Below are 12044 nucleotides of genomic sequence, written 5' to 3'. Positions count from 1 at the left end.
TAAATATTAATTAGGTGATATGCGGCATAGCTTCATCTGGGAAAGCTTCCATTTAAAAGCCATTTTGCTGCTTAACAACTGGTAGAAAGTATTGATCTACTGAAGTAGAAAGCATGCTTATTCCTGAGTAGTGTTTACATACATCTGCATGACTATGGTGCTTGTCTACATATATTTGAAAAAATCTTAAAGGTGAAGTAGTTTTTGTGAAGAGTTATGTTGCCAATTATGAATTCACTAAAATATTATTGTGGTGCCTGTGTTTGTGACTTGGGAAACAATTGTATGAATGCATAAAGTACAATTGGTGCTTCACAACTATATTGATTGGTTCTGCAGGGATAATAGAAGGTAGTCAAAGTGGCTGATATGTGAGTTGGGACAAGTAAGAAGTTGCACTAGATGCTACAGTTCCTATGTAGCTGACTATAAGAGGATAGAGCAGCTGTTAAATACCTCTGTGTACTTGACTGATAATTTCTGCCTTGAGCAGTGAAGAGGAAAGTCTCTAATAAATGTTAAACTAATGTTTTAGACATTTCATGATTTTGCTAAAGGGTAACTTAAGTTCCCAAGGTACAAAAATTGAAAACTATGTTAGATTTCTACCATCTGTTTTAGTTTGTTGAAATTCAAGCCGAGTGTTTTGGTATTTTTTTGGTATTATATTTTTAAGCTGTTACAGAATTTTTGTTGTTTTGTTTTTTGTTTTGTTGGGTATTTTTTAAGCTTTAAAGTTGTTAATTATTCCGGCGTTCTGACTTCTAGACTTAAACTATTGTTTTTGAACAATGGTTGCTCACAGATTCTCATGAGCATTTATGAGAATCTTGACCTTTTGAATTCTAAAAGAACCTCTGATTGAATCTGAAAAACTGATAGTGCGCTTCTGTTTTCCTGGTCAGCTGACTAAATTTACCTGCAGTTAGGCCTGATACTTCTGAAAATAAAAAGGCTCTGCTGAGATGTATTGCTCATCCACCATTCATTATATAATTTCTGTTAAAATTTGTGATTTACTGCAGTGTGGAAGCGTAACTTTTAGACATTTGATTGTGATCTGAAAAATTAGGGTTTTTTTCCCATTGATTAGTAATGTGTTCTGTTAAAAATATGCACTTTATGTCAGTTTACATTTATTTTCAACTTATAGCCTTTCTTGGGCATGAAGCTTTTTTACTACTAAATACTTTTTATAGTAGTTGCTTGTTGAACATGTCATTTTTAGTCTCTGACTTGGTGTTTTTTTGGTCGTGTTTCTACCTCAGCTATGTCATAAGTTTTTCAACACCTCTGACTCTGAAATTAATATTGAAATATGTGCATTGAGATAACAATAGTCTTAAATTAATTTTCTCTTACTGCATGCATAATATTGTATACTTGCACATCTAAAGGTCACAATAGCTCTTGAATTGCTTTACCTGCACACTTTGTAGAAGAAATAAGTAATCTATGAATGTGTTATTCATGCTGAAACTCGTTGCTAAGCTCACTTGCCTACAAAAATGAATTCTTAGTTTTGAGACTTTTAACCAGATAATAATGTGTCTCGACAATCTAATACACTTCTGACTCAGTCAGATCAAGCATTGCCTCCGAAAGCATCACTCAAGCTGGCTATGCCTCTTTCTGTGACCCCTGGTGAGCGGTGTGGAGCTCATTGGTGCTCTGAATTTGCTTTGTATGGTCTGAGCATAGAACTGCTTCAGCTGGAAACTGGAGAAATGGCAACCAATGTAACTGAGTTACTTTGGGATTTGGAACAAATAATTGTGAAGCTGTCAAATTGTTCAAAAGAATGCATATTGTGTATCATAAGTTAGCTTTAAGGCTTTGAGTCTCTTACAAGCTTGCTAGGCTAAAAAGGCACAAGCAGGATTGCCCTGGTACTGATGCCAATTTTTTAAATAACTTCCTAGAAGAGGTGTGTGTGGGTTTTTGTGGTCTTTGTGCCTATCAGTCCTTGAAAATGCAGGTTGTAGGTGAATGAAAAAACCCTTTTCTACGACTTTACAATTGGGTGGTTGAACGGGATGATTAACCATTAAAACCTTAGGTGCTTCATCCTTCTGCTAGTAACCTTCAGATTGAAAAGTGAATTATTGAAAGGAATTTGCAGTCAGATTACTATAGCAGCTGTTTAGACTGAAAAGGATGCTAAGTGAACCAATTTGCCTACATGAGGGAATTAGCTGAAGTCCCTGTCGGAGCTAGTTGCCACTGAATTTTCAGCTGGAAAAAGAAATAATAGTATTTATTCCAAAATTCTTGTTTAGAAGCAAATCTATTTAAAAATAAGGGTTTAAAATAAAATTTGAAAATACTTTTAAATTTACTGTAGCCTAAATAAATTGGAACTCAAATTACCACAGTTTAAATATAGTGGTTGAGTTTTTAGACTTTAAAATGTTTATCCACTATTAGTGGTTACAATCTGTCTGGACACAGGTATTGCAAGAACAGAAGTGTCTATCCTTGTATGCTTGTTAGAATGTATATATAATATAGAATATACATAGAATGTTTTTGAACATGTCATATAGAAAGAATATATAAAATGCTAGCTTAAATTGTGAGCAATGCCCTTAATATTTCCCAAGGTATGGGTACTGAGGCTGGCCTGATCTTTACCCTACTTACTTTAAGAACTCAGGGTTTCACACTTTGAATCTTACACTACTCTGTGTGGGAATGTAAAATGATACTAACATTAGCTGCTGGATTATTTTTGCTTTTGAAATGAAAAAAACCTCATGATGATTAGTTAGTTGTCAGAATAAGTTGTAAACAGGCATATTATTTACACCTTGGTATGCTGAGCTGATTTCCAGTGCATTTCAGCATACCTGTAAGCTGCCAAAGATCTGGTAATCTGTGCTTTCTCAAGCACTGTTCTACTATGTAAATAATGACTAAAATAATTGAGCTGTGCCAAATTGATTTCCTATGCATTCACAGTCCGTGTTGCTACGTATTTTGAAGAAGTTTTTCTAAGACATGTAATTTCAAAGTGTTTTAATAGTATATTTCTAGAGGAAAAGCAATAGAAAATAATTTTGTTATCATAGAATTAGATTAGTTAGATTGAAATGAAGTTCTAAACCAGTAAGTGAGAAAACTGCTGCTTCTTAGTTCAAAAAGTTGATAAGTGTAAAAGTCTTCTGGTATTTCGTTTTGCCAAATTTACCAAAACATTTGAATTTTGAAAGCTTGTATAAATAAGCAGGTTGGGTCGGTTTTTTGGGGTTTTTTTTGAATACCTGACTTAATACTGGTTTTGTATGCCTTCATACAGCTAAGATGAGGAGTGGGGTCAAAAGCGTTAATGGTGTTCCTAGAAAATTAATGTAATGGAGATTCTTAGTCAAAAATGGTAAACCTCTATAATAGGCATTTTATGTGAAATTCTTCCTTGATGTATGCTAATTATGTCTCTGCTCCTTTAGGTGGAACGTACATATATTCATTCATGTTTCTGAATTGCACAAGGCTGTGAAGCTAAGTGCAGCTAAATGAATTCAGCTCTGTTCACTTGTCTTTAACAAATTCAATGGTAAATAGTGTACTTTTGACTTGATTTCATAAATTCTTTCTAGAAAGAATATTTAGAGCTGTATTGATGAGTCACGGAACTTGAGACTTACTGTATTTTCACATCTAGTTACTGAAGAAGAGATTTCAAGGGGAAACTTTGCAACAGGGCACTGCTAGTCTTTCCACATTTATCCTGTACGTGATAGATATGGAAATGTGGGTTACTTTGTCTTTGGGGTCAGAGGTTCTCAAATCACTTGTTACTCTGGCTACAAGTGAGTATTGTTCTGGTAGGAAGATGTTCTTACTTTTGTAAATACGTTGCTATGTGAGTTTGTGCTTGAATTAGTATGTTGGTGATAATCTAATGTACAGGTAACATGCTTGTGAAATTATAAAAGATAGACTGAAGATGAAGTAATTTCTCCTTCAGACTTTTTTCTTTGAGGAAGGAGGGTGAGAGGGAGCTGAAGCTTAGAATTTCTTGTTTCCTTCATTATAATTTCATAATCATTCTGAGCCCAAAGTCTTAAAATTTAAGGGTTACATTTTATATGGGTAAAATTGAGAAAGGTTATAGTTGAGGTACACAAAAGCATTTAAGATAATGAGGATATTTGGGTAATAGGGGCTATTGGAGACTAAATTTTTAATAGCTAAATTTCAAATTGGACCAGAGTATTGCATATGATACTTCAAATCTAAAATCTTGCTATTTTTATCATTTGTCAATTTTACAATAATTTATTAGCAATAGGATTGAAATATTTTTATGTTCAGTATTCATGAGAAAAATTATCCTTTTCCTCTAGTTAGAAACTCAGCTTTCAATATTATTTCAGTGCAACTTAATTAGCTTCCAGCTGATGTTTTGCAGTTGTGGTGAACTATTAGATGGCAGAATAATGTACCATAACTGTTCCTCAGAATTAAATAAGGTGAAATATTCTTAGGAAGTTATTTTAATTAAATTTGAGTGTATTTTGAGAGTCCTTAAATTCTTTTGAGTAATTGTTTAAATCGGATTATGAACTAGCTGAGCTTTCTAGGGAGAGATTGATCTTCCCTGTTTGATTTTTATTTTTGCATATTTTTTGTTTGTATTAATGGTATGCTGTTTTAAAAGAAAACTTCAGGATTTTCACTAAGGGTTGAGAAGATACTAGACAAATGAAGTTTTAATTTTTCTGTAGGATATAGTGAGTTGATCACCATAAATGTGGTGTTGCCACTTCAAATGGGACACACTTCACCAAATTGTTAGAAATCATGAGGTGATATTTCTGTTCTAAGCACACGATCAGTAGATGATCCCTGATATTAAAAGGGTTCTAAAAAAAAACCAATCCTATTTAAAATGTCTTTTTCTTAAAACCTATTAGTTCTCTCCCCATATTTTTAGAGTAAATTGTAAGCATTTATGAGATTGCTTGTCTTTATAAGCAGAACTAGGCTGTGGGTCTAGTTGTATTTTTCTTTATTGTTTTCTGAAGAAGAAAATCAAGGCCTTAAGCTTGGCAATAGGAGAGTAGAACTTGCTAAACTGAAGCTTGTGGTGGCTTTTATCCAGTCCATCTTTAACCCTGGCTAGAATGGAGTGTGCTACCTGGCTTGGAGTAATTCGTGTACATAAATTACCTTGGGATCTATTTTTTTCAGAAGGGACAGAAGTTTCTAATATACTGACAGTAGGAAAAGAAATTCCAGTAGCAAGCCAAGGTGTTTTTTGTGGGTTTTTTTGGTTACAGCTAGACTATTTGAATGTCTTGGTGGCATCAGAGAACATCTTCCTTGTATATGTTTCTGTCTTAAATGTCAGAAATGTCTGTAGAAAGCTTATCTATTTTTCAGATATTTATTTCTGAAGTCTTGTGTGCATGGTTGAACCACTTTGGTCAAAACATAACTGGTACTATTCATGTCAGAGTCTTCCTTAATACATAGCCTTTTATGAGGAAATAACATTGTGGATGGATGATGGCAGAGCGGTGGACGTGGTCTACCTTGACTTCAGCAAAGCATTTGACACAATCTCCCACAGCATCCTTATAGCTAAATTGAGGAAGTGTGGCCTGGATGATCAGGTAGTGAAGTGAACTGCAAACTGGCTGAAGGAGAGAAGCCAGAGAGTTGTAGTCTATGGGGCGGAGTCTAGTTGGAGGCCTGTATCTAGTGGAGTGCCTCAAGGGTCAGTGCTGGGGCCAGTATTATTTAATATATTCATCAATGATTTAGATGAGGGAATTGAGTGTACTGTCAGCAAGTTTGCTGATGACACTAAGCTGGGAGGAGTGGCTGACACGCCAGAAGGCTGTGCTGCCATCCAGCGAGACCTGGACAGGCTGGAGAGTTGGGCAGGGAGAAACTTGATGAAATATAACAAGGGAAAGTGTAGAGTCCTGCATCTGGGCAGGAACAACCCCAGGTTCCAATATAGGTTGGGGAACGACCTGTTAGAGAGTAGTGTAGGGGAGAGGGACCTGGGGGTCCTAGTGGATGGCAGGATGACCATGAGCCAACACTGTGCCCTTGTGGCCAAGAAGGCCAATGGCATCCTGGGGTGTATTAGAAGGGGGGTGGTCAGTAGGTTGAGAGAGGTCCTCCTTCCCCTCTACTCTGCCCTGGTGAGACCGCATCTGGAATATTGTGTCCAGTTCTGGGCCCCTCAGTTCAAGAAGGACAGGGACCTGCTGGAGAGAGTCCAGCGCAGGGCAACTAAGATGATTAAGGGAGTGGAGCATCTCCCTTATGAGGAAAGGCTGAGGGAGCTGGGTCTCTATAGTTTGGAGAAGAGGAGACTGCGGGGGGACCTTATTAGTGTATATAAATATATAAAGGGGGAGTGTCATGAGGATGGAGCCAGGCTCTTCTCAATGGCAAACAATGATAGGACAAGGGGTAATGGGTATAAACTGGAACACAAGAGGTTCCACTTAAACTTGAGAAGAAACTTCTCAGTGAGGGTGACAGAACACTGGAACAGGCTGCCCAGGGAGGTTGTGGAGTCTCCTTCTCTGAAGACATTCAAAACCCGCCTGGACACATTCCTATGTAACCTTATCTAGGTATTCCTGCTCCGGCAGGGGGATTGGACTAGATGATCTTTTGAGGTCCCTTCCAATCTCTAACATACTGTGATACTGTGATACTGTGATACATAGAGTATTAGTTCTTAACCTGGGCATCATGATCACAAGGTATTGTGCAAATGCTTTAGTTGTTCACACAGTAATGAAATCGCACATAAAATCAACCCTGGAATAGGAGGAATTGGCAGTATTTCTGGTTTAGAGACAGTTGTTCCTGTAAACAGCTGCTGGTTTGTCAGAATACTGCAGTACACATTGTTATTGAAGTTAACTATTTTTGCCATGCTTTTGTATGTATTTATTGAATACACAGATAGGAAGTGTCTAGCTTTACAAGGCCTAGCTGCAAAAAGACTCAGAAACCCGTAGCACTATACTATGTAGTACATAAGAATAAATACCTCAGGCCTTGTTGTTTTGTTGGTGGGTATCAGTGGCTGTTTAAGGACTGAACAGAATCTTTTGAATTTGTTACAACATTTTAAATGAAATGTCTTTTTTTTTTTTTTTTTCCCCCTTCAGGGACGAAACCCCTTTTTTCTGGAGCCGGCAATAATTATAACAGTTACTGATGGAAGTAAATTAACTACTACTAGTGGGATACAGGAAGAGGTAAGATCTGACGTCTGTTTACAGTGATGTGTACTAAACCTTTTGTTAGAATACTGTGTACAGTAGGAGCATAAATGACTTGTCAAGATTATGCTCATTAATAGCTTAAACTTGCATAGTTTTTTGTTTTCACTTGAAGTAATTTTATGAAGTACTGCAAAAATCTGAATAGCTCTTTTTGCTTATCACATATTACAGAAATATGTAGTACAACTGTTGGTCCACTTAGTAGACTTTACTGTTTCTATCCAGAGAGTACATGCTTTTCAACGCAACAAACAGAAGAAACAGATTTCTGTAAAGCTTGTATGTCTTTAGCTGGTCTAGATATATGCTCTTTATGTGCAGACCCAAATTAATGTAGTGCTTTCCCAAAGGATATGGTCACTAGGGAGTGTATAAAATATGTGGTTGTTTCACACTGGACTCTTAAAGTGATTATAATAAAATTGGTAGTGTCCTTATCCAAGACAATAGCTGAAGAAATATTTCTCAAATTAAGTCTGTAGAGCAGTTTAAAACACTGGATCTTAACATACTGGAATGAGTACCTGCTCAGACATCTGGTAGACTTGGAGCTATAGAAAATGTTGAGGCACTGAACTATAGAATCATAGAATCATAGAATAGTTAGGGTTGGAAAGGACCTTAAGATCATAGTTCCAACCCCCCTGCCATGGGCAGGGACACCCCACACTAAACCATGCCACCCAAGGCCTCATCCGACCTGGCCTTGAACACCGCCAAGGATGGAGCACTCACAACCTCCCTGGGCAACTCATTCCAGTGCCTCACCACCCTCTCAGTAAAGAATTTCTTCCTTATATCCAATCTAAACTTCCCCTGTTTAAGTTTGAACCTGTTACCCCTTGTCCTGTCACTACAGTCCCTGATGAAGAGTCCCTCCCCAGCATCCTTGTAGGCCCCCTTCAGATACTGGAAGGCTGCTATGAGGTCTCCACGCAGCCTTATCTTCTCCAGGCTGAACAGCCCCGACTTTCTCAGCCTGTCTTCATACAGGAGGTGCTCCAGTCCCCTGATCATCCTCGTGGCCCTCCTCTGGACTTGTTCCAACAGTTCCATGTCCTTTTTATGTTGAGGACACCAGAACTGCACACAATACTCCAAGTGAGGTCTCACAAGAGCAGAGTAGAGAGGCAGGATCACCTCCTTCGACCTGCTGGTCACGCTGCTTTTGATGCAGCCCAGGATACGGTTGGCTTTCTGGGCTGCGAGCGCACACTGAAGCTGGCTCATGTTCATTTTTTCATCGACCAAGATTCTATTTTAACTTACTGGCTGTTTTGAATTCTTTCCTTAAAAAGAGGTCACTAGGAGTAGGGTTGGTCTGGCCAGCTCAGTATCCATTGCATGCAGTAGTCAAAAAAACCAAACAATAATAAATCCCTAAGATCATTCCCTTTTCAGGGAAAAGATTAATATCCAAAAGCCTGTCCTAAAGCTAAAGGGGAGGATCCAGACTTTTCCGTGTGGTACAATGCATTTGACAATACAGTCATATATTACTTACTTGAATTTTTCCTAATACTCTCTTATATCACATTATTACAGCATTTACAGAAGTTATTTGTATGAAAAGTGTTATTTGGATGCTTTTGTATTGTCTGACTTCGAGGAAGAAACTTGAATGGCAACATAATTCTATATGGGCTACTAACAAATAGCCATAGCCAGTAACTGAATGGGAATGCCTGGATCCATGATACCAAGTAGGATGTCTGTGTAAGACTTCAGTTTGTCATATGTTTTTACCCACTAAGCTATTTTCAGTTTAATACAGTGAATGATGAGGTGTGATCCAAAATGCTGAGTAGAATAGCAGCTTCATATTTACAGTGATTGTCAGTGAGCTACTGTTAATTAAACAGAGGGATAGTGTGACACTTTTAGGGCCTTCTACAACATTTAGTGCTGTTACCAGTAGAATACTGTTTTGGTTTTATAAGAGCTAATTGGGTAATCACATAGCTGTGTAAGTCCTTTCTTGAGGGGAAGCAATTTGTCTGCTGTCAGGTGACATTGGCATCCTGGAGTGAGAGACACCAAGATGCTCAGAGGGGCGAAGCAAATGACATCTGGGTAGAGGCTGAGAACTTGAGTTTGTTTAGCCTTTAGAAGAGAAGCCTGAGGGATGGGGAGGGAGTTTCTTACCACTATCTGCAAGAACTTAGTATAGGAGGGAGCCCAGCTTTACTTGGAGGTACACAGGGCTGAGATGAGACAGCTGCAAATTGTACCATAGGATATAAAGAAAAAAATTTAACTGTGTGGGTGATTGAACACTGGTATAGGTTGTTCAGTGATTGTGATGTCTCTATTATTAAAGATGCTCAAAACTGAGTTGGACAAGACCCTGAGCAATCAGAAGACTGTGGACCGTATAACCTTCATGTGTCCCTTCTCATGTATACAGTTCAGTCATTCTACATTACATTTCCTTTTATCTTGTTCATATATCTGAAATGGCTTAGGTAAGAAAGCTCTGTTGGCTGTCATGAACTCTTTGCTTACAGCAAGAGTCATTATTTTTTACAGCCAGCAAGTTTTTTTGTGTTCCTTTGCCTTCAAATGTGGGTACAACTTTCTCACCTTTGTCTTCCCAAGAAGACATTTTCTTATGGTTAGGCAACCATCTGGTCACACATTCACATCTTTAAATTGTTGCAACTTATGCTGAGAAGATGGGTTTTCTGGAGGCTGCTTTTTGTGGTTTAAGCCCAGCCGGTAACTCAAAACCATGCAGCCGCTTGCTCACTCCCCCGCCTCTTCTCCCCATGATCCCAGAGGGATGGGAAGGAGAATTGAAAGAATGTAACTCCCAGGGGTTGAGATAAGAACAGCCCAGTAACTAAGGTATAACACAAACCACTACTGCTACCACCAATAATAATAATAATGATAAGGGAAATAACAAGGGAAGAGAATACAACCGCTCACCACCTGCTGACCGATACCCAGCCCGACCCGAGCTAGCCCTTCTGGGTAACTGCCCCCAGTTTATATGGTGGGCATGATGTGCTGTGGTATGGAATACCTCTTTGGATAGTTTGGATCAGGTGTCCTGTCTGTGCTTCCTCCCAGCTTCCCCTCCTGCCTGGCAGAGCATGAGACTCAGAAAGACCTTGGTCAGAGTAAGCATTACTGAGCAGCAACTAAAAACATCGGTGTTACCGGCACTGTTCCCAGGCTGAAAGTCAAAACCACAGCACTGCACCAGCTACTAAGAAGGAGAAAAATAACTGCTACAGCTGAACTTGGGATACTGCTTGAACCTACTAAACTTAGGCTTGGCTCATGAGTGGTGCTGGCTGACAAGTGTGTGCTACATGTGGGGTTTTAGTATCATGATTGTGACGTTGTGCCAAATCTGACACCTGCATGGTTTGATGATTGTTAAACTACATTCTAGAGATGCAGATACTCTTACTAATGATAGTGAACTAATGACTTCTTAGTAAATGAGCAAACTTAAAGGCATTTTTTTCTGGAGGAGCTGAAAGTGACCACTGCTCTTCCTTCCTGCAAGACAAAATGCAAGTTTCTTTGAGTGCTCTTCCATATGTATTTACTAAGTATGTATTTCATACCTAGCTATAGATGTGGCTTTATTTGTTTTTTTATTCTCTTTCCATAGTTGTAGTGGTAGGAATGTCCTTAACAGTACCAAAGAGCAGGGAAACAAGGAATCCAAAAGTGCTTCTGTCTTTCAGGGATGATCATCTGCTTTTGTCAACATGTGTCCTATTGATCAGAATTTTATTTGGTGTAGCTTGAGTGTCCTTTACAGTTACCTCTCAAGTTGGACATGCAGAAATAAAGCAGAATTGATACAGTAACACCACCCTGGAGATACAGAAGTCTGTTGTTGCTCCTCTGCTCAATAACAAAGCTTTTCAGTCACTTTGAAATGTCTCTTCTGTTCTTTGGGTTTGACTTTGGAGAGGCTCTTCACAGTTGGTGTTGGAAGTGATCATATCCCACTGGCTATGACAAGTTTTTACTTCCTATGTAAAAGTTCTTATGGACTAAGGCAGTATATTTTTAGTTCTTTTAAAACTTATGTACAAGAGAACCTACAGAACGTTGGTTTTGTTCCATGTGAAGCCAGCGTGGAACCTGGAGGCAAGTTTTCTCAAAGCTTTGTCATTCAGATGAACATTTGTATTCTTACCAGTGAAATCAGCTTTATCACTGTGTGAACACTGTCATTTGTCCTAGAGTGAGGCAGTCAAGCCTTTCCTTTATGGAATTTAATAGGGCTTTGCAGATAAAGAGCCTTACCCATTCAGCACTACTTTGTCTCTCATGGATGTAGTTCCTCAAGACTGAAGATGGAAATAATGCAGTCTATGGAATTGTCATCTCCACTAGCACAAGTTAGTAGGATTTTCAGTCCTGTCCCATCTGGCACTGACTTCAAATGCACCAGTGCCAATACACTGAAGAGTGCCAGTGCCAGTTCCACATTCAGTGTGGTATGTAGACCAGATTCTTCCCTGGATTCCCTTGTCCCAGTCATAACTTGAGGAAGAGATGAGCTCATTCTGTTGGAATACCATCATTAATTATTGGTCTTATGCTAGGAATTCCTCTCAGAGTGGCTTTCACTTCTGCTCTGATCCCTCATATTTAGTCTTAGCCCTTTCCTGATCTTTCCTTTAACAAGTGTTTAATTGCTTTAGGGGATTTCTCTTATTCCTCTTTCTTATGAAATAAAATGTCATACTTCATTTTTGCAGCTGCTGAGCTATGTTTCTTTATCTTCCTTCTACATACCCTCTGTTT

General features: G+C 38.5%; 1 protein-coding gene across 4 annotated transcripts in view; it reads left to right on the top strand.

The window, feature by feature from the left end:
* Positions 1-12044, top strand: part of INTS6 (integrator complex subunit 6) — a 47802-nt gene that overhangs the window by 14575 nt on the left and 21183 nt on the right. For all 4 annotated transcript variants that reach the window (XM_080612852.1, XM_080612850.1, XM_080612851.1 and 1 more), the window contains exon 4: positions 7149-7238. In XM_080612852.1, the coding sequence (XP_080468978.1) occupies positions 7149-7238 (90 nt within the window). The remainder of the gene's footprint in view (positions 1-7148; positions 7239-12044) is intronic.

Source organism: Psittacula echo (assembly GCF_963264785.1).
Source record: "Psittacula echo genome assembly, chromosome: 3".
Classification (NCBI taxonomy): Eukaryota; Metazoa; Chordata; class Aves; order Psittaciformes; family Psittacidae; genus Psittacula; species Psittacula echo.
This window is presented reverse-complemented; position numbering and strand designations above follow the sequence as displayed.